General features: G+C 40.3%; 1 protein-coding gene across 19 annotated transcripts in view; it reads left to right on the top strand.

The window, feature by feature from the left end:
• Positions 1 to 20,758, top strand: part of NRCAM (neuronal cell adhesion molecule) — a 317,729-nt gene extending 296,971 nt beyond the window's left edge. For all 19 annotated transcript variants that reach the window (XM_082473415.1, XM_082473431.1, XM_082473427.1 and 16 more), the window contains 3 exons: positions 1,544 to 1,675; positions 2,658 to 2,736; positions 12,775 to 20,758. In XM_082473415.1, coding sequence (XP_082329541.1) covers positions 1,544 to 1,675; positions 2,658 to 2,736; positions 12,775 to 13,012 — 449 coding nt within the window. In that variant the 3' untranslated portion in view covers positions 13,013 to 20,758. The remainder of the gene's footprint in view (positions 1 to 1,543; positions 1,676 to 2,657; positions 2,737 to 12,774) is intronic.
• Positions 20,759 to 23,456: the final 2,698 nt, after the last annotated feature.

Below are 23,456 nucleotides of genomic sequence, written 5' to 3' on the forward strand. Positions count from 1 at the left end.
CGATGATGGTTATGGTATGTGTATGGTAGTGGGGCCCTGCCCATACTCATGTTTCAGTTGTGTCTAACGATGATACAACTCAAAACCCCGATAACCAATGAGACACAAGGGGCTACTGGGGAAAGGCTACTGGCAATTTAATTTATACTCCAGAGAATGTATTTCCACTTCTCATTTTATTTCTTCAACACACATCCACATATTTTTCACATTCCTCTTCACACTTGATTTTAAAAATTTCATTTTTCTCCCTATCCTTTGGGTGGAGAAAAAAGGCAATGAGGTGCTATTTTTGCAACATAGAGCAGAGCCTGGGATAGGTGTCGCCATGCTTCTTTCTGCATCCAGCAATCACATACATCTAACCCAACCATGTTAAGTGGATTCAGAAGAAATTTAATCAAAAAAGAATGATATAGGCATTCTTATGAATTAAAAAAAAAAAACCTTTTACCTTGATTATGGTCAAAAGAGAAAAAAATCAAGACCTTTTTCAAAAAGATTCATACCAGTGTTTTCAACAAATTCTCATGGGCTTGTCTGAATAGCCATTTATGCTGCACTTTGTCCCATTTGATTGTCACTTTTGAATAATACTGGAAATGCTAATTATTCTGTGTTTTTCTTAGGAAATTTGCATACTATGATTGGTTGAATAAGGGGCTTCACATTATTTGACTCAAAACAGAATAGAGGAAGACTTAAAGTACATGTATACATGTGAATGAGTATTTTCTTTCTAAACTGGCCACTAATTCCAATAATGATACCACTGATCAAGATATATCTCAAAGTCTTTTGATTGGATTCTGAACGATATTGAATATTGCTTACTGATCCTTTGAGGGTAAATAGGATTTTTCAGAAATTTCCCCAGATCTTTCAGAACCAACTCTTATAAATAAGATGAATAACAAATGAGATGAAAAACAAATATAAGTAATATTTTGGGTGCAAGTCGAGATGTTATAGAAAATAATAAGGTTGGTTATCTTATGTGGACAGGTTTCATGTGTGGAAAGTTTCCTTTTTAAACAGAAGGTTTCCAACACATTTGGAAAAATTGCAACATCATTGCAATGATATTTTAGCCTCCCAAAGTGGTTCCTTTGAAAGAAAAATACTCAATTAGATGTATACATTCTGTTCTGTTTAAAATGGTTTTCTATTCTTATCATTGTAGTTAATGTACAATTTATCCCATAAACAGTAAAAATTTTAATTGGTTTGGGACTGTGTTTCTGTTGAAAATATATAGTGAAAATAACTATGAACGCAATGCTCAGCAGGGTTTGTTAGCATTGAATGGTGTTAGCAGTCGGATTTCTCTATTTGAATTTTTTTAATTATTGAAGATTTTTCAGAGTTAAGTATTTATGTAACTCCTGATTGGTAACTGACAGATTCCAAGGCGGGGCCACATGTAAAATATAGAAAAGCTTATGTACTATGGCAGGGTTTTTTTTTTTTACTACAAGTGACTACAACAGTTGTCACCTCCCCCTGAACCCATTCACACTGACACCATTGATTTGTTTTCCAGCGATGGCAAGCCGGCAGGTGGATATAGCGACTCAGGGCTGGTTCATTGGTCTAATGTGTGCTGTCGCTCTCCTGATCTTAATTTTGCTGATTGTTTGCTTCATCAGAAGAAACAAAGGTGGTAAATATCCAGGTAAGAAAGAAAGATTGAAATTGCCGTATAATACTGCATGATGATCTATTAGTGATCCATTAAACTAAAAAGAAATCATGAGAGTAATCACAGAGACTGCAATAAGTGTATCTTCCCAGAGCCATACATTTGGACTTTTCTTTTCAAACAATTTTTATATGTAATGGAAGACTCAACATTGCCAAGGATCAGAAGACACTTGGGGGAGCAGATGAATCAATCCTCTGAAGGTATTAGTGACTCTGCTTCCTTGGGCTTTTACATGAGTCATAGGTGCTGAAATAGCACCTAAAACCAACAGGCAGAGGGAGAAGGTACCTGAAGTTTTCCAGAAGAAGTGATGCATGAACTGGGTCTTGATATCATGATGAGTACTGTTGCTTTCCCTATATGGTTAATGTTTTGTTCAATTTAGTGGATCCAGTGAATTTCTGTTTTCTTTACCTGGCCATTTCCCCTTCAGTGGCAGAGAAAAAATCTGCAAAAAATTAGATTTACAAAAACAGTTTGTAACCATGAATATAGTTAATAGATAGATTGGTAAAATTGAGGGAAATCTAGAAGCTTCAGACTTATTCCTTTAGCAGGTGAGTAAGAGACTTGTGCCAAAATGCTTATTATATGAAGTCAACTCTGTATGTTAATTAGATGTTCATTCTACTAATTTACCTCCAAGAGACTAGAACATCAAAATATATGCATAGGGGGTTCCCTGGTTGCCTAGTGGTTAGGATTCCAGGCTTTCACTGCCGTGGCCCGGGTTCAATCCCTGGTCAGGGAACTAAGATCTGCAAGCCACATGGCAAGTAAATAAATAAATAAGTAAATAAATAAATAGCCACATGATACATCTGGTTGTATAACTCTGTGGTGTATAGAATTATTTCCCACTGCTGTATATCTCGTAGAGTGCACTCCTAAAAACTTTGAATAAGGAAACCCAGGATCAATAGATAATAATGTCATTTTGGCATTTTTTTAGTTAAAGAAAAGGAAGATGCCCATGCGGATCCTGAAATCCAACCTATGAAGGAAGATGACGGCACTTTTGGAGAATACAGGTGAGCCCTTGCTTCTCAGCCACCCTTCCCCCTCCCTGCCCTGAACAGACACCATACTCAGTCTCCCTAGAATGGGATTTAGCCAGCAATGCACTCTGCCTGGGATTTCCTATTTATCTCAAAAATTAGTTTAGAGACACTTGCGTGTCTAAATGTTTACACACCCCGCACAGTTAAAATAATCTCACTTTCATTAAAAAATAAATTTCCATCTTAGTGGTAGGTTTGGAGATGGAATTTCTTCCACTCTGTCCTATTTTCCAGAGACCCTTGCTGTAATTGATCAACATAGAAAAGCTGGTGTGTGATAGTAAGAGTTAAAACAACAATAAAGACCCTACAAACCTGCATTGTAAAGCAAACTATCCCTGTCATTCTCTAAGCAGTGCTTTTGTAAAATTTATGTTACTCTTTTTCATCTTGGATTTGAAGCCTTTTTTTCCAAAACAGGTACCTGTACCCCCTCCTATTAATCATGAAATGATGACCAGGATGTTTTAGAAGCCGTTAATTATTAAGAAATATCACAGCCCTGGAGGCGGTGTATTAACTCACAAGGTTTTGCTAAAACATTCTTGGCTTGGCTCTGTCTTTAAGGACAAATTTAATGTAACCTATGTGCTAAATACTTTTTTTAAAAAAAAGGAAGAAAGAAACTGTTTAAACAAAGATATTCTTGCCTAGGGGGTATAGGTCTTTTTAAAGAGAGATAAGTGGTTATTTTAGATATGTTCAAAAACAAAAACAAAAGATATATTTATTCATTTAAAAGATTGGGATTTTGGTGTTCCAGAAGAATACATCTATTAATCAAATGCCTTTGCACAGTGTTCTTTCTTTCTATAAGCCTCTTGTTTATATAAAGTATAATCTTTTAAATATGTGCTGAGCCGGTACTGAGGCTTTTTTTCATATCCATTATTCAGTGATCAACTTGTAAAATAAACCCTAATGATATTCATTATATCCAAAGAAATAAATAATCAAAACAAGAGGAGAAATGAATGAAATTGATGACAGATGCAAGAGTTTATTAATAATGTTAGCTGCTGGTACTTTGAAAAGATCCTAAAAATTTTTTGCCGGAAGAAAAGGCTTTTAGGTGAAATAAAATATGTCACTATTGTGATTGCCAGATGACATTTACAAATAAGATATGTGTCTTAATTTTCACCTGTCTCTAGAGCTCATTTTTGGTGTTTGCATGTCAATATCACAAGGGGCAAAATAATGCCAAGGATAAGAAATATGAGAACCGATTGAGAAAAACTGTGTATTTTTTTACAAAATTAGATTCACGCCAGTCTCCACACAGATACAAGTGTTTTTCCTGTATATCTCGGCACCTCAGCTTTCATTCTGATCCCCTTTTCAGAGGAGATGACTGTGATTTTTAAAACTCTTCAGAATTCTGTATCTTAGGATACAGAAAAACATCTAGTGAGGGTTGTCTTGATGTCAGATGTTGACTCTGAGACTGAAAGGGTATGAAAACCTCATTCAGCATCCGCACCTGTCCACCCACAAGGTTTTATAACGCATTAAAGCAGCCTGCAGATGGCCACAGCCTAGGGTTGCCAGGCCTTAGGTTGGGTGAGTTGAAACCTTTGCTGATTTCATTCACTCTTCTACACATTTCTCCTGTAAAGCAGGGGAGCTCATAATTACTAAATAACTTGTTATTTTTAGTGTTCCTGTGACTAGAATTCTACCCAGGATATGCACACCACTCCCTTATTTGTAGTGCTAAAGCTGGATCTTTAATATAACCTGAAAATATCATGTATTTGCATGAACTGAAAACAAACCATTGCACTCCATACATTCTTCACATGGTGATGGGTTTCTGTTCTACATTATCATGCCCAAATGAATCTGGCAATGTACTGCTTACTCCATGCGTCTCAAATGTCAGCTTGCTCTTAGAGTGATGTGAAACCATGATCTGATGTGATATGACTTTCTCAGGGTCCCTCTGCTGCCTACTCCATTAAAACATGATTGAAATTGAAGTTGAATGTGAACTCATCTGGAATCAAGAGACTTAGTTTTACTGTCAACTCAGCCACTACCCTTGATTTCTTTAGATACGGCGTTTAATCTGTCTCATTTTTTTCATCTATAAAACGATAGAGTTGTTGAAGTACGAGATGATCTCCAAAGATTTCTAGTTCTATGATTGATTTCTGTGCTCCTTTACAAACTATCTGCTAATGAGTTTTAATGTGATTTGGGGTTTCAGAGCAGTACATAGCAAATATTTTGTTACTGGCCTCATTATTACTGTGTTTACATTTATTTGGTCATATTTATTCGTCTTGGTGTTAATTCATATGTGATATGTTTGTGAAGCATTTTCAAATGGCTGTCTTTAGCTTGTGCCCTGAGTTTCTCAGAAGAGAAAGATTTTTCCTTGGGCTTATTGAGTACACACACATTGGTTCGTGTGTGAAGAAAAAAAAAACGTGTAATTCCGTTGATCTGGGAGTTGCCAAAGGAAATAAAGTTCTGACGGGTGTCTTAAACCTGAAACACAACTCAGTGGCTTTTTTTCACTGAAGCTGAAAATTCATAAAGACAATGTCACAAGTGAGATCACTTCCGAAAACACCCAGCCACCCTTTGCTACAGAGGTGGCTTTGTCCTGTGACTTCCTGACATGACCTCAGAATTTTTTCCCTTTGGTTTCTTTTCTACTGAAAAAAACTAAAAGACCTTTCATTTCATAGATGTCGTAATGAATGAAAATAGTTCCAACTGTTTATTACAGAATTTTTTTTAATAATACATTTAAATATCATTCTTCTCCCTCAATCACAAAAGTCCCTTCTCTGCTTTGCACCTTCTAGAAATTTTGAGTTCTGTATTATTTATTGATTCTTATTCTTTTTCATTCTGAAACTAAATTAATATGCTGATCACACACAGACACACACAAAATCAGGGCTATTGCCTAAATGTAAATGAATTCTGTTGATGATTTGCTCGTTCTCAGGCTTGAAGATGAAACCATTTCTACATGGTTGGCTCTGAGCCAGCAGGTATTTCATAGTGCAAAGAGGGATGGAACGTCAGTGGCCAAATTTGATGTTTTTTTCATGTGCTCTAATCTTGTACCCTCACTCCAACACCCACCCCCAAGCAGTCACCCTCTGGTGGAAGCCTGCAGCTTTCTTTGTTTGTTTCTTTAATTATACAGACAGTAGGATCTGCACCCTTACTAGCATATAGAAAAATCAGAGAAACAATGCAACCAACCGTGTAAGTATTTTTTTATTCTTCAGATCCATTCCTTTAAAAACCAGAATGAACATAGGTCATAAGCCATATGACCATCGTACTTGAATTCATACCATAAATGGAGGCTCTTGGCATGGGAAGCTTGTCACATGAACTTGACCCTGCTGCAAGCATGTTAACCCGTGCTTGTAAGGCTTGGATGATGTGAAGATGTGTTGCATTTGTTATATACTTTAGATTTATTCTGCTCACAGACATAAACTGATATGTGAGCAGTATAAATAATGACAGACTTTCACAGGGAGTGTTTGGGTCGTGAATGTCAAAAAAACCCTGCAGTATGGTTTGGCCATGGTAGGATGGTGACTACAGGAAAATCAGACCCAACGATCACAGATGTATCCATCGTTGCCGCATTTTACTCAGCAGGCATTCAATGGATACCTTCTGTGTGCACAATCCTGAACAAAGTGCTGCTGAGAAAAAGTGAACTCCCTAAAATTCATTCTTTAGGGTAAGGGAAAGGAAAGAGTATGTTCTGATGCTTTGTCTCACATCATAAAATTGATGAAGAAGAAATGAAAAATGTGTTAAAGTTAGAATTTTGAAGAATTTCCAAAATGCCCACTCTCTCTTTTATTGTTACTTTACAACGAATTCATTCAACCAGTATTTATTGAGTGCCTACTGTATGCTAGGCTATGGGGATATTAAAACCAATAGAATGTTATCTCACTAGTTTATAGTCTAGTGAGGGATGCAGGGAAGTAAAGAACAATCTGAGTATAGTGTGAAGAGTGCTATGAAAGGGAAGGGATACTGCTGAGGCACCAAGGGGGCAGGGGCAGGAAGCCGAAGCCAAGTGCATGGCCTTGAAGGAGGTGGTACAAGAAATCTTCCCAGAGGGAGTAATGCAGGAGCTGAGTTTTGAACATTCCTTTCATGGCACAACTTATAGCAATGAATAAAGATAATCATGGATGTAAGTATCAAAAATATATTTTATGGCTGTATATACTATTTTATGACTGTTTTATTACTTATTTTGAAATTTGTTCAATCTTTGACATTCTAGGCTAAGAACATCTGACACCTCCTGTCCTTAAAAAATTCTTATAAAAATGTGGATTTTTTTAAGCTTTGAATACTGTACAGCTAAATAACGATGTGACTATTCAATCATCTTCTGTAACTTCTAAATTCCTCTCATTTGGGAAACTATCCTTTCACACTTAAACTTGACCAAGCAACTTCCCTTGGCACAATGTCAAAAATAGTTGACTTACTCTTTCATTTGAAAATTCATCTTTGAGTTGAAAAGAGGCAAGCACTCATCCAGAGCTTCAGCAGAGACTTGTCACTGCTCATCACATCTGGAAAGTTCTAAGTGTGTGTGTTATACAAGGGATTTCTTAGAAAAAATATCTCTCTGAGGTGGGGTCTGGAGTGGAGAGAAGAGGTGTGATGGCAGGTGGTGATTTGTTAGGTACAAATCACGTGCCAGGCACTGTGCTGGTGCCTCATATACATTTTTCTCATTTAACCAGATTGTAATTCCTGAAGCAGGACATTACATCACACCACTTTCTAAAAAGTCTTAAAAAGATCTTGAGATGCCTTTGAACACCTTTTTCTGGAAAGACTCTGTTTGTGGGTAGAGCCTCCCTTTTCTTTACTTCTCTTCTTTCAAGCACAGCCCATGATGCTGTAGATTCTCATCCACTATGGCCATTAAGCTGGAAAGGATGTTTCCAGGGAGCCCCTTCCCTGGCCATTACTCATGACTGGTGTGATGGTGTGTATAAAAATCCAAATGAATCTGCAGGAAAATATTAGAATTCATAAGAGAGTTTAGTAATGTTGCCTGACACAAAATTAACATAAAAGTCAATTATATTTCTTTGTACCAGCAAACAATTGGAAAATAGGATTTTAAAAATGATTCCAGTTATGATGACATGAAAATTTGATGTAGGAATAAAGCCAAAAAAAGATCTCCCTGTATTCTATTCCACTGATCAATTCGTCTACCTCTGCCCCAAAACTACACTGTCTTAATACAGTAGCTTTGAATGAGTCTTGATAGCTGGTAGGTCAAGTCCTCCAACTTTGTGATTCTTCCTACAGAAGTTTTTAGATATTCTTGGCCCTTTTCATGTACGTATACATCTTAGAATCAGCTTGCCAAGATCCACATAAAAACCTACTGTGTTTTTATTGGAAATAAATTGAATCTAAAGAGCAATATAAAGAAAGTTAACATATTTACCATGGGTCTTCCTGTCCATAGTTATGGTATATCCCTCCATTTTATTTACCTCTTATTTAATAGCTCTGAACACGAGTTGCATTTTCATGGGGGTCTTACACATATTTTTGGTCGATTTGTTCTTATCTACTTCATATTTTTATGGTATCCAAAATGGAATTATTTTTTAAATTTCATTTTCCACTTGTTTGCAAGTTCTTAAATAAAATTTACTTTTATGCTAATATGGTATTAAGCAACATTACTAAACTCTGTTTTTATTCTGATGTTTGCCTGTAGGTTCTTTTGGATTTTTTACATACATAACATATCATTTATGAATAATGACAGTTCTTTTCTTCTTAATACACGTCTTCTATTTCTTTTTCTTATCATATTGCTTTGTACTTCCAATGCAGTTTGTTTGTTTGTTTGTTTTTGGGTGGCTGCGTTGGGTCTTTGTTGCTGCACGCGGGCTTCCTCTAGTTGCAGTGAGTGGGGGCTACTCTTCATTGCAGTGCGTGGGCTTCTCATTGCGGTGGCTTCTCTGATTGTGGGGCACAGGCTTTAGGCACGTGGGCTTCAGTAGTTGCAGCACACGGGCTCAGTAGTTGTGGCTTGCGGGCTCTAGAGCACAGGCTCAGTAGTTGTGGCACACGGGCTTAGTTGCTCCACGGCATGTGGGATCTTCCCGGACAAGGGCTTGAACCCGTGTCCCTCGCATTGGCAGGCAGATTCTTAACCACTGCACCACCAGGGAAGTCCCTCCAATACAGTTTTGATTAGAAGTCCTAATTATTATTTCTGATGTCAAACAGAAAACTTTCAACATTCACCATCAAGGATGACATTAACTCAAAGTTTCTTATAGACACAATCAGATTAATGAAGATACTTCTGTTCCCAGTGTATGAAAGTTTTTTTGTGAATGTGTGTTGGATTTTACCATATACCTTTTTTCTAAATCTACTGAGATGATCATAAAATATTTTTCTTTTCTTCTGCTAAAATAGTGAATTATATGAATTGGTGTTTAAATGCTAAAACAAGCTTGCATTCCTGGAATGCAACCCAACCTGGTCGTGATATATTATCTTTTTAGCAGATTGCTAAATTCTATTTGCTCATGATTTCTTTGGGATTTTTTCATCATTTGTGTTCATAAATGAGATTAGCATGTAATTTTACTTTCTCAAAGTGTTCTTGTTGGTTTTAGATATCAGTGTTATACTAGACTCACAAAATGATTAAAGGAGTGGTTCCTCTGATGTGTCAAACTTGAACATGTCCAGAACTGAACCACTGATCTTCCAGCCAAAACATGCTGCGCTCCTGAGTAAGGGTAATTCCATCCTTCCTGCTACTCAAACCAAAAATGTTGGTGTTGTCTTTTTCTCTGTTATTCCATATCCAATCCATCAGCAAATCCTGTTGGTGCTACCTTCAAAATATGTCTGTAATGACCACTTTGGACCACTCCCAGTGTTCCACTCTGGCCCAAGTCATAGCCCTCTCACTCCTGGATTATTGCTGTAATTCCCCTAGCCCCCTAGAGCAGGGGTTGGCAAACTTTTTCCATAAAAGGCCCAATAATAAGTATTTTAGATTTTACAGGCCACACAGTTGCTGCTGCAACTCTACAATTCTGTTGCAGTGCAGAAGCAGCCAGAGACAATACATAATAAATGGGCATGGCCCAATTTTGCTGTAGTTTGCCAACTCCTCCCTCTAGGGTAGGCTATTCGTAACACTGATGACAGTAATCCTTTTTTTTCTATAAATTTATTTATTTTATTTATTTATTTTTGGCTGCGTTATGTATTCGTTGCTGCGCACGGGCTCTCTCTAGTTGCTGTAAGAGGGGGCTACTCTTTGTTGTGGTTCGCGGGCTCCTCATTGTGGTGGCTTCTCTTGTTGTGGAGCACGGGCTCTAGGTATGCAGGCTTCAATAGTTGTGGCACGCGGGCTCAGTAGTTGTGGCACGTGGGCTCTAGAGTGCAGGCTCAGTAGTTGTGGCGCATGGGCTTAGTTGCTCCATGGCATGTGGGATCTCCCAGACCAGGGCTCAAACCCGTGTCCCCTGCATTGGCAGGTGGATTCTTAACCACTGTGCCACCAGGGAAGCCCGACAGTAATCCTTTTAAAATGTAGATCAGATCATGTCACTCATCCATTGAAAACTCTCCAGTGACTTCCCATCTCACTCAGAGTTAAAGACAGAATCCTTACAATGTCCTACAAGACCCTGATCTAGCTCTATTACCTCTTTTACTTTAATCTCTCTCTCTCTCCCTCCCTCTCCCCTGCTCCGCCCCCCACCTCCCTCTGAGCTCCTTTGCCATTCCTAGAACAGGCTTGCCCCACCTCAGGGCATTTGCACTGCTGTTACTCCTGTCATAATGGCTCTCCCTCCAGCTATCCACCTGGCTAACTCAACCCTTTTAAGTCTTTGATCAGATGTCACTTCTTAACAGGGCCTTTTTTGGACATCCTATTTGAATGTCAGTCTTCCATCCCCTCCCCTGACACCTTCCATCCTCTTTACTCAGCTCTATATTTTCCATAGCACTAATCACCTTCTGACACACTCTATAACTAATTTTTAAAATATGTTGATTGTCTATATTTTCCCCTACTAGAAGTAAGCCCAGTGAAGTCAGGGCTTTAGTCTATTTTGTTGCTGCTCTGTCCTGTACGACCAGAACATTATGTCTTAGAGTAGGCACTCAGTAAACATTTATTAGATGTATCATGGATGGATGGATGGATGAATCAAAGAAATGCCATAGACTAGAATTTCCTGGAGTGTACACCTTGGAACACTAGTTCTACAAAGCAGAATAATACTAATAGTTGGAATCCAGGTGACAAAATTCTGCTCACTATTGAAATCCTCAGTAGAATTAAGTGTCTCACCAAGTCATGGGCAGTATTTCACAGGAAGTATTCGAGCACAGCCTAGAAGCTAATGATTAAATTCCAAAAATGTGCAAGTTATTCTTACAGTGGGTTGGAGAACTGGATGCTATGTTCCCTACAATGCCCCAAACACAGGCCACCCCAAGACTCTGTGATACCTCCCCAGCTGTTTATTAAAACGATAGTATCATTTATTTAATTTGTGACAAGCACTTGTGTATTGCTAAAACAGGTAATTTTCAATAGCATATGCCAAAGTCATGTGAAGCCAGTATTATTTTCTAGTCTTGAAATTTTCTCCTTGGTGAAAAACTGGAGACCCTAGTAGAAATTATTGGCCGAAGAGCCAGAATGTTTGTGCATCGTGAAATATTTGTATCTTGGCTAAAAATAAAAAAGAGTTACTCTTCAAAGGAGAGGGAGCAGTTAAATCCTAACACAAATTCCTAGGTGAGATACTGCAGCTCATGGGACCTGTCTTTTACATGAAATCTTTTTATTTTTTACTAATGTTGTTTATGTTTCCCATTTTTGCCTTGGATTTTTGTTCTTTGAAAGAATACAAAAGATGTCATTGCCTTTTTTTTCCTTTTTTTTTGAAACCAAATGTTACCTGTTAGGGACTAGGTCAGTATGCATACCTAGTTACTTGACGTGTGAGTGAATGTTCTTAAACATAGTGATTACTCTGCTACTTCCAGATACTGTGCTTAGGGGTTCAAAAGAGACATAAGCAAATATAGAGAGAGAGTCCTACACATTTTTATAAAATTACACTCCTCAGATTCCACACTGCGGAGAAGGGAGTAGTAAGGTAAAAGTGAGGGCAGGAAATCTTTGCTTTTGCATTTGCACTCACACTCTTCAGAATATATTGACATGCCATTAATAGTACCGATGTAGTGCCCTGAAGTTAAAGTATGTCTCTTTCCAAATTAATAAATCTTTACCCATTAACTAAAATTCTTACAGAAAAAAAAAATACTGTATACAATCAGTATAAGGATTTTGCTTTTCTTCTTAGGCTATTTTCATTTGTTTCTTCTGCATCCTTTTAATGGAATGTGTAGGTCTCTTGAAAGGTAAGGTTCAAGTTTACAAGTCTGGCCTGTACTCAGTAACAAAAAGATTTGAGATGCAGGATTTTGCTTCTTGCTCAGAAAAACAAAAATCCATATTTCACACTTAACCAAAATCATTCTCCATTCATATCCAAGGAATCAGAGATATTATGCAGTTTAACATACTAACTTCTCAACTTGTCATAAGCTTTTACCCCCTTTCTAATTCTATTAAAGTAGTGATGATTTTCAGCTTTTCTCAATTCTTCCTTTTGTAATGCTTGTGATGATTTCCGAATTGCTTCCAAATCAGTAGCCAGAATGTGTCATTGATATTGACATGCACCCTACAAAGCCATCCACCTACCGAAGACTTCATGATTAAACCATTTCTGCACTTGCCTTTCATTCCAACCATGTCCCGGTCTTTGGAGGCCACCTGACGATTAAATTGGGCTAGAGAAGCTCAGGGCTCCAAATGCTTTCTCATAATTTGCATGCATGATCTTTGGGAACCAAGCCTTTTACCTAAATGCCAGTCTTGACGAAAATGTTTTCTCTTTTTTCCAGTGATGCAGAAGACCACAAGCCTTTAAAAAAAGGCAGTCGAACACCTTCAGACAGGACTGTGAAAAAGGAAGATAGTGATGACAGCCTAGTTGACTATGGAGAGGGGGTGAATGGCCAGTTCAATGAGGACGGCTCCTTTATTGGACAGTACAGTGGTAAGAAAGAGAAAGAACCAGCTGAAGGAAACGAAAGCTCAGAGGCACCGTCTCCGGTCAACGCCATGAATTCCTTTGTTTAATCTGTGAGCTCTTTGCCAATATCCCACTTTGCTCGAATGTTTATCTTAAGTATTTGTCTGTCCACCTTCTCATACTCTGAACACTGAGGCAGAAAGTCTGTGTTCTGCTGTGTGTTCATATGATGAGAACCATCAAAGCAAGAACCTAACTCAGTCAAATGATATCTTAATGTGAACTGCAGTGCAAAGTGCATACTTTTTCATTCAACATAGGTTATCTTGATTTCCTAAGAACTGATAAAAAAATAACACAGTGTCATCAACAGATCATGTTCTTCCCTCTTCGGGATACAGTTCACTAGGATGCATGAAAAATGCTACACCTTTAAAGAATATACCTGTGTATGTTATTCAAACATGGGTTGGTACTTTGTTTATACTCTCCTCTGCTGAACCCCTAAATATGAATTCCGTTTTCATTGTCAAGAGTGTTACTGTAGTATTCTCTAGAACTTCAATGTCTTTGTGGGCATTGTCGTGAAATTGGTGACTCTATGTCTAGCTGTCGTTAGTCTTTTTGGGAGACTGTTAGGAACAGTGTGTACAGTCCCTACTTGCTGAATGAGTTAATTATGACAGGTGCGTTTGCTGATGCTTACTGACACTCTCTTACCTGCTCTTTGCCCCTCTTACTCCATAGACTTCTTAGTCGTCCAGGTATTACAGCGGTACAGTGTTCTACCTTTGACATCCTCTCTCCTTTCAGTGCTTTTTAGGCATAAACAATGCGTATTGCAATGCATCTTGGCATTTGTGGCAGACCGAGAGAATACCAAACAGATCACTCCAATTCAGTGTCAAAAATTATTCCAGAAAGCACAGGGCAAGACACATGCAGTGCCTTCAGACGATAAGCATTCCACAACGTACCGCCTTCTGTATCATTCGGTACAGTCGACTCGGAGTCGTAGATTACTATCATTGTCTAAAAGTAACTTTGAAGAAGCATAGTTCATGAAAACTGCAATGCTGAAAAAAAGAAAGGAACTGTGAAAATAAAATTAGGAAGACAGTTTATTTTAAGGAGCATGATTTCCCCCATAGGTATAAAAAGAAAAGCTTTATCACCAACTGGAGCAAGTGATGATTTTGTGGTCTTTTATGGGTCCTATTAATACAAGTCACATTCAGTAAGAAAGATGTCAACTTGGTAGGTAGAAAATTTTTTTAAAAAACCAAGTTATTCCAAAACTAACAGGATACAACAGCACACCAACAGGAATATGTTTTCCTCTAAGTCTTTATTATGTGGCAGCTTTTGAAACTCTGCAGCATTAAACAATGTGTATACAAATTGCATGGATGCCTTGCAGAATCTAAGAAATCTGACAAGTGCTAACAAGGCCAACAGTCAAAGGGATTACATCTCCAGTTTCAAAAAGAAGCGTATATATTCTATCATATTCATAAATAATATCTATCAAATGGTTTCCTTCCAAATATGAAATTCTATAACAACCTATGGTTGAAGGAATGCTCAGTTTCATTTGCCAATAAATTGGTTTCTCATAACTTGCATCAAGTTTAATTTTAAGTAAAGCTTTTTATATGTAGATATTTTGTTGAATCTGTAAATACACTTAAAGTGTAGATGCTATATGCTTATAGGTGTTACGTACAAATAAACATGCCAGCGATGTTTATGTTGTACTGTATAAGATGTTAGCTAATTAATACAGTGCATGGGATTGGAAAGCATTTACTTAAATGCCTTTTGGGTTTTTATTTTCCCTTTTTGCTGTGAAACTGAAAGAGTGAACTATTTTCCATATTGACAGCAGGTTTCTAGAAGAAATCTTCAGAGCTTTGCCTAAGCACAGTTTGAAGTAATCCCAGGTAAAGATGGCCCTACCTAGTTTCATATCTCCAATATTCACTTTTCACAGATCAACCTTTCTAGTGGAAATCCAGAAAGACAAAACAGGCTGCCTTGCCATCCGAGAGCACAAAGATAAGTTACTTAAAATTTGCCAGTGTGTGTGAGGACAAGAAAAGTACAGTTTTTCCTCTTCCATAATGGTAGATGCTAAATTTGTGCATGAAGGGGTCATTTCTGTACTTGTGCAACAGAGTTTGTATTAAAAATTAAATGTGGTTTTAAAAGTCCCTCTCTCTTTTGTAATATATCATGTTCCTAGTGGAGTGTGAATGTCCAAGTAATGGTATATGTAACGGTACAGGCAGATGTGACTGGATTTCCGTCAAAAAAGTGACTATTAAACAGTCGTGATCTCTTTGTGATTTTTAACTTCTTCAAACCTAGATTTCCTAATGTTTTATTTTATTTAATTTTTTATTGGCCGTGCTGCGTGGCTTGCGGGATCTTACTTCCCCGACCAGGGATCGAACCCGGGCCCCTGGCAGTGGAAGTGCAGAGTCCTAACCACTGGACCGCCAGGGAAGTCCCTCCTAATGTTTTAAAATAGCGCAAATTTTGATTTTTGCTTTTAAAAGGCAGAGGAAATTAAATGCAAAACTGGACGCAATATAAAAGAGAGCTAATAAAAGAAGGGCATATCAAACATTGTAATGCAAAGGCGAAGTAAATATTACCAGCCTTTGGAGAAACAGTCTGAGAAGTCAGGTGCTGCTTCCTTTCCTGAAGCCTGACCTCTGCAGGCCTGTTCCCTGGTGCCTTCGGTCACCCTTTCTTCTGCCCTCCTGGACCTCCACTGTCCCCGGCCACGGCAACTGGATTCCTTAACCTCTCCTGCTTGATGACACAGTTTGGGCGTTGACGGGTATCACTCCCGGGTGTGTCATCCACCCCCTTCTCAACAGCCCAGTTCTTCTCGTGTCTCACACCTGTCCAGCTCTGCAAACAGCCAAGACCTGGCTTGTTCCTCTGTCCCTCCACCTGCCCTTGGTCCCCTGGTCCCAGCTTTCCATCCACAAGACCTTCTGCTGGCACAGAGCTCCCTCTCCCTATACAGTTGCTTGGATAACAACATGATATATACATCAACGTAAGATGCTAATAGACCCTATGTAGACCTTGTTATTAGTCTTTTTACCATGGAGAGCATTCACTTCTGAGCAGCAAGTCAGGGTCTCCAGTCTACACCGTGATCCAGATTCACAATCTACATCCTCAGGCCACGTCATCAGTCACAGCTGTGTTTAGCAACGGGGGCTGGCGAGCTGTAAAGCCTGACTACAAAAAGCATTGGTCTGTTGATGCCTTCTTGTTCAGATGATTTGTAATGGCCCTGGTTTCCTTTTTTTTTTTTCATAAATTTCAAATTTTATTGAGGACCTACGATGTGAAAATTCTCCAAAAAAATGTAATTGATATTTCTGTATTTTAAAGCATAATGATTAATTTTACTTTCATAATTTAAGTAATTTTAGCAAACTTTTTTTATCATTCAGTTCCTTCAGATCTGTATTTATAAAGTTGACTTTGCAGGGTGAAGAAGAAATTAGACAATTGATATAACCCAGTGTAACCTCGTTTACTTTTAATGTCTGATAAAATAATTGGAAATAGCTCGTGGAGGCAAAGGAAAGAAATGCAAAGAACTGAGAAGTCTCACCTGAACTCAGCAAATCTCTCCGGCTCATGAGATTTTTCTACAAATTACCACCAGAGGGCTCCCGTACTTTATTCAATGCAAAAGAAACTGCAGGAAAAGGAAGCCTCTGGAGAAACAATGCCAACCGCCTTTGATAGTCAGACTGGGTCTGATCATGCAGAAAATGATTGCCTGCTGTAACCGGGGAAAATGCAGCTTCCTCTGACGAGTTCACGACCTCCAGGGAGTACGCCTGTGTCACCTTGAGCCTTGTTAATCTCCTCCCTCGTATTGATTGTGGCTGGGTGGCTGGCAGCCCATCAGCAGGGGCAGAAGGAGGAGTAGGGGGCCCCTGGCTCCCCCTAGATACCCCCTCGCCTGCCAGGTGGTGGGGCTGAAGGAGGGGCGGGTCCCGAAAGTGGTCCCCCGTTTCTCCCGATCGTGCCATCTTGTCTGCCCCCAGTGGTTTGATGTCTTGTGGTTGGTTAGCACAAGAAGCACAGTTTAAGCACAGACAGCTTTTCTTTTGCGCTTTAGAAAAAGCAGCAGAGGGAAAGAATACTCGCAGAGGATTTATATTAAAGAAACAAACAAGCAAACAGTTCCCAGGTGGAGGTGGAAAGAGACCAGCGTGTACCTTCGAGGTCTGCCATCAACCAGCTGTGGAACTGTGTACAAGTGAGCCCCCCTCTCCCACCTCTCCAGGCCTCCGTTTCTTCAACTTTAAAATGACAGAAAGCAGATGACTTCTAACATCCCTTTCTGCTTAAATCCTGTGATTCTCAGTCATCGCCGCTGCCAAAAAAAAAAAAATGTTTGAGCACCTACGACCACCAAGCATTTTGCTGAGTGGGGAGGGTCCAGATGAGCAAAACCAGATGTGGTTCCTGCTCTCACGGTGCCTGGAGTCTGGTGTGAGAAGACAGACATTAATCAGATAACCACCTGAATGACTGTGTAATTCCACCAAGATAAGCGCTCCAAGGAGAAGGAACGCCGGTCCATGAGAGCAAGTGATGGAGGAGGCTGACATGTGCAGAGCGGTGGGAGGCTTCCCTGAGGAGCTGGGAGCTGGGGGACAGTAGGACCCAGGGGAGACGGCAGGACAAAGCAGCTGCCCAGCAGAGGCCCGTGTGCCCAGAGCAGATGCAGGGGCCAGAGGTCCTGAGCACCAAAGGATAGGTTTTTGTATTTATTCAAGGGGCAGTGGAAAGAGGGGAGTAATTGAAGGAGTTGAAGTAAAGCGTTATATGACCAGATCTGTTTGGGGAGGAGGCGGAATTCATAGGATTTAGTGCAGAGAATGGGCTGGAAAAGAGCCAGAGAGGTTGATAAAAGCCACTGGGAAGCTTCACAGTAGTTCAGACAAGAGATGATAGAGGTTGGATCCAGATCATATCACTGGAGATGGAGAGAAGCGGGTGGATTCTAAAGATGTTTAGGAAGGAAACTGATGGGAGTGATAGATCAGATATGGGAGATTGAGGGAAAGGGAGACATCAAAGATGGCACTGAGATTTCTGACTTGTGTAACCAGACATGAGGTTCACTTAGGTGGGAACATGAGGAGAGAACCAGATCTGGGGTAAGTTATGAGTTCAGGTTAATAAATGAGGAGTTTGACAAGCCTCTGAGACATCCAAGTGGAAGTCACTAGTAGCAATTGGATATATGGGCTTAGTGCTCAAAAGAAACTTCTAAGGTGATGAATAGTGATTGAAGCCAAGAGGCACAGGATGAGATTGCCTAGGGGGAAAATAGACAAGAGAGCTGAGGATTACCTCCTATTAAGAAACTCCCTTAGGGCGTGGCTAGGAAGCGGCAGCTGGACCTCTAAAGGAGACCAGTAAACAGGAGCCAGAGAAGTTGGGAAGAAATAAGGAGAGTGCATTGTCTTGGAAGCCAGTGAGAGAGACCACTTCAAGAACAGGGAATGGTTTACAGTGTCACTTAATGCCGAAAAGTCAAGCAAAATGAGGAGCAGAAGATTTTTGGATTTGAAGATACGGAGGTCATCTGAGACCTTAGGAGAAGCCGTTGGGTGGAGTGTAGTGACAGACTGAAGACAGCTGAGGAGTGAGTACAAGGTGAGGAAGTGGAGACAGTGAGATTTGCCATCACCCGCGTGGACAACGCATCCACCCCCGGGCTCGCTCCTTCACATCTGTGCCTCCCTAATAATACAATCTAAGCCTCCCGCTCTCTGCCCACAACCTCCCCTCCAACCCACTGTCCCCTTAAGCTTCTTCCTTTTCTTTTTTTTCCCTCCCCTCCCCTGTCTTGCCCCTCCCCTTCCCTCTCCCCACTGGGAACCACTACTTTGTCTTTTTTTTTTATTTAAGTAAGTTTGTTGTATTTCTTTCTCCATCCCTTTTCCAGCATGGATTTTATAGTCCATTATTTTTGAAACACTCCTGCTTTACCCCAAAGCCCTTTGCCCTGTGGAGGTATCATGTTCCTAAGGATCAATCTACTGTCTGCTTTCTCCCGCCTGCCCCTAGGAGCTGAGAAATAGCATAGAGGTCGGTGTCATTATAAAATCATAAAATTTTCAAATGGTTCTACTCTCTGCACGGCCCTGCTTATTTTTCTCAGGTGAACTTATATTCTCACACTCAGCAATGGCTCTTTCAAATCTTCTCTACTCTCCTCCAACATTCAGCCCTGACCCCTCTCCCCACGCAGCCTCACAACACATCAGACTCTACAAAATGACCTTATATCACAATTCACTACAGAAAGAAAAAAAAATAGAGATGGGAATTCCCTCATCTTCCTGCTAGCAAACCACAATGCCTGCTGCAATATGCCTTCCGTTAAAATAGGGGATCAGTCCTTCTACCTGCATCTGGGAACTTCTCCTTGGTGGATTCTTACCCATCTTAACCCTTCTTCTGCTCAACGGGACTGTCTATTGACATTTAAACACCAGGTCTCTCCCTTCGAAAACTAACAGACCGTCAAAACCTGATTCCCCTCCCCATTCACTCCCTTCCATTATCATTTTCTCTCCTCCACTAAATGGTCACAAAGGTTAAAAAGTTGAACTAATCCCAGGAAAAGTAAATGATGATAATCACAAAAGCTACTATTCGCCAGACAGTGTATTCTTTGTTCTTTATGTAGCCATCAAACCTCTCCAGTCTCATTCAGTGTGTCCTATAGACACTGTCTTGCTTCAGCTGTAACTCTTTAGCAATTATCTCAGTGAATGACTCAGCAATTTTTTTTAATCAACAGACTTTGCGCATGTGTGTGTGCATGTGCACGCAGACGCAGCCTGCTTATTGGACTCACCTGGGAGCTTTAAAAGTCCTTATGCCTGCCCATCCCCCCCCATCGTGTCTCTGTTCTAATTGTCTGAGAGGTAGCTTGGCATCAGGGTTTTTCAAAGCTCCCCAGATGATTCTAATGTGCAGCCAAGACTGAAACCAGCGTGGAGAAACAACACGTTTCCACACACTTGTGTGTGCACTTAAAGTATTTAATGAACAGTGTTTTGAATATATTTCTTCATACAGGTTGATCTCAAATTCTCTTGTATTCCTCCCATGAAAAACAACAATATATGTAGGGAAAATGGACCCCGCATTGTTGGTGGGATTATAAAATGGTTCAGCCACTTTGAAAAACAGTTTGGCCATTTCTTAAAATGTTACATATAAATTTACCTTACGACCCAGAAATTCCACTCCTGGTATATACCGAAAAGAAATGAAAAAATCGTCCATGCAAAGACTTGTATGCAACAGTTCACAGCATTCATCATAATAGCCAAAGAATAACCCAGACGTCCATGAACTGATGAATGCATAAACACAATATGGTCTATCTGTGCAATTAAACAATAAATCCATACAATTAAATGGAATACTATTTGGTAATTTTTTTAAGTACTAATACCTGCAACAACATAGAGGACCCTCCGTAACATTATGCTAAATTAAGAAGCCAGACACAAAAGACTTCGCACTATGTGATTCCATTTACTGAAATGTCCAAAAAAGCAAAACTACAAAGAAAGAAAGTAGATTAATGTTTGTCTGGGAGTGGGAATGGGGATTACTGTAAATTGGCAGGAGGGATTTTACTGGAGTGATGGAAATGTTTTAAAACTGGATCAGTGTTGATGATGTCACAATTTGATAAATTTACTAAAAGTCATTGAATTGTATACTTAAAACAAGTGAATTTGTGGTAAGTTATACCTCAATAAAGCTGTTAAGATAAACCATCCCTAGGCTTACGTGTATCTGAGAGTGATCAGGTCTGTGTATAAATGAGGCTTGTGATGAGTACAGTACCCCCTTATAGGTCACTTCCCCTCCCTGTCCTCCTTTTTTTCTAGGAGACCCCACAAGATCAGTGGTTCTCAAAGTGTGGTCCCTGGAACAGCCACGTCAGCACTACTGGATAGAAATGCAAATTCTTGACCCACCCCAGGTCTACTGAGTCAGAAGTTCTGGGGGTGGAGATCAGCATCTGTGCTTTAGCAAGCACTCTGGGTGATTCTAATGCATCCTAATGTGTGGGAAATACAGCACTCAACCTACGTGCCAGCCTCTCTCCTCTCCCACCTGTAGGTATGGGAATGATTTACCTTCTGAGATTAAAAGAAGAAACTAGGCTCTTTTCATAATAACAAAAAACTTGAAATAACCGAAATGTCCATCATCACATAATAAACAAATTCTGTTATATCATACCAAAATTCATAGCAGTGAAATACTAATCCACAATAAAGAGGAATAAACTGCTGATACAGGTAACTCATTCTGCTGAAAGAAGCCAAACGAGTTTCATTTATATGAAACACAGGAACAGGCAAAACTAATCTACACTGATGGAAAGCCTATCAGCTGTTACCTGGGGCGAGGAGTGGGGAGGGATTTACTGCAAGGGGGCTGAGGAAACTTTTAGGGATGACGGAAATGGTCTATATTTTGATTATGGTGGTGTTTACAAGGGTGTGTTTATTTGTCAGGGCTCAAAACTATATACTTAAAATGGGTATGTTTGATCGTATTGTAAAAAGCTGTAAAACAGAAACCTCAAACTGAATTGGGAGACCAGAAGGGGGAGCTCTCATGCCCTGTGCTGATAGCAGAGCCAAACAGGAAAAAGACTCCTCTTCTTTCCTGGCAAGGACTCAGCCAATGAGAAGCCAAGGCTCTTTGTTTACTCACGCCCTCCCAGCTCCCTCTATAAAAGCCTGCTGCTTCCCGTGCTGGGGGGCATTTGCTCAGTGGCTCCTCAGGGTTGTAGATCCGGAAATGCAATTCTTTTCTGATCCAGAAGAAACACGTTTTTGCTGGGGAAATAACTGATAGTCTGTTCGTTTGGGGACAACAGTATGTAAGTTATATCAATATTGCTGTTTTTTTAAATTACTTTATTTCATTTTTCTACAGTTTTATTGAGCTTTGATGCAATATAACACTGGTTTTTAAAGAAAAAAGGAACTGGGCCTAAGTGACTCCTCTCTTGGTTCTCTCTTTCTCTCTGGATGGCCTGCCCAAGGAGGCGGCGGGGAGGTGGAGGGCCTTTGGCTCTGCTCCCATCTCCATGTGGTCAATGCAGGGGTCAGGACCCAGCCTGCCTTCTAGAGGAAGGTCTTCCAGAAGCCATCTCTCCCACTCCACCCGGCCGTGGGGTGGACGGCTGTCTTGTCAGGCATCTGAGGATGCACGTTGGCTCTAATACACACCCAGACCTCGCAAGGCCTGGGAGACAGTCCCCCCTCTAATTTGCGTCTCTGTGTGGCCAGTCCACCTGTGAGGCTTTTCCAAAACCCTGGCTTGTTGACATCTTCAACTCAGTGCTTCATGGCATCCCTCTTCTCTCTTATTTTTCTCTCCCAGGCTTTTCACTCCCGTCCTTCCTCCTTCCTGCTGTCTCTCATGTTTGCTCTCCTGGGCCTTAACAGCATCTGTTTCCTAGCTCTCAATTTTCCATCCAAATAAGGCGGCATTGACATCTCAGAATTAACCTGTTCAAAATTTAAGTCTTGAGCTGTTTTATGCTCTAACTCTTCCCTGCCCGATGCACCCAATCTCAGTAACCAGCCTCACGTTGGCTCAATCAAGGCAAAACTCTCAGGAGTCATTGTTTTTTTCCTTCCCCACCCAGCAAACCCAACAGCCAATTCACTACGTTTTTTCCAAAATGTGTGTTGAATACATGTAACATCTCTTCATCTCTAGTCTCCCAACCATACTGTCTACCCTTCTTGCCCTCCTGCAAGCCAAACACCACACAATAGAGCAGGGTTGGCAAGCCTTTTCTGCAAAGGACCGGATAGCAAACAATTGAGGCTTTTGAGGCCACCAGCTACTCGGCTCTGCAGGGAAATCAGCCACAGGTGTGGACGATACTTCAACAAGTGGGTGTGGCTGAGGCCCAATAAAACCTTATTTACAATATAGGTGTGTTTTGTACTGGTCTCAGGCTATCAATAGCGATGCTATTGGCTAGAAATGTCCGGGGCAAGAGTTTGATCCCTTTCAGGGACCACTTGCCTGAAAGTAATTTAAGGAGTGCCTCTTTAAGAAGGTCATTAAGACGCTCTGTGAGGCCAGCTGCCTGCGGCCCTAACGTGGATGGAAGACGAGAAGAATATTAGTTTGGAGAGGCCACTGTGGAGTCTCCTGAGAGGTAAAGTGGGTGCCCTGGTCAGAATCAGTGATATCTCTCCATCCAAAAGGAGCAGGAATAAACAGGATAAGGGATGACCTGTCTAGAAGAGGAATTCTGGGTAGGGGTCGCCAAGAGGGGTCCCTTGTAAGTATTGGTGATTGTGACACCCCATCTTGAAGCCCCAGCAGAAGGGGGCAGTGGGCCAAGGAAATCGGTCTGCTAGCGGGAGTGTGGTCGGTCTCCCTGGGAGTATGTCCCCGTCTGGATGGCCTCTGTTTGGTTTGGGAGCAGAG

This window comes from Balaenoptera physalus (genome assembly GCF_965194825.1).
Source record: "Balaenoptera physalus genome assembly, chromosome: 8".
NCBI classification, from domain to species: domain Eukaryota; kingdom Metazoa; phylum Chordata; class Mammalia; order Artiodactyla; family Balaenopteridae; genus Balaenoptera; species Balaenoptera physalus.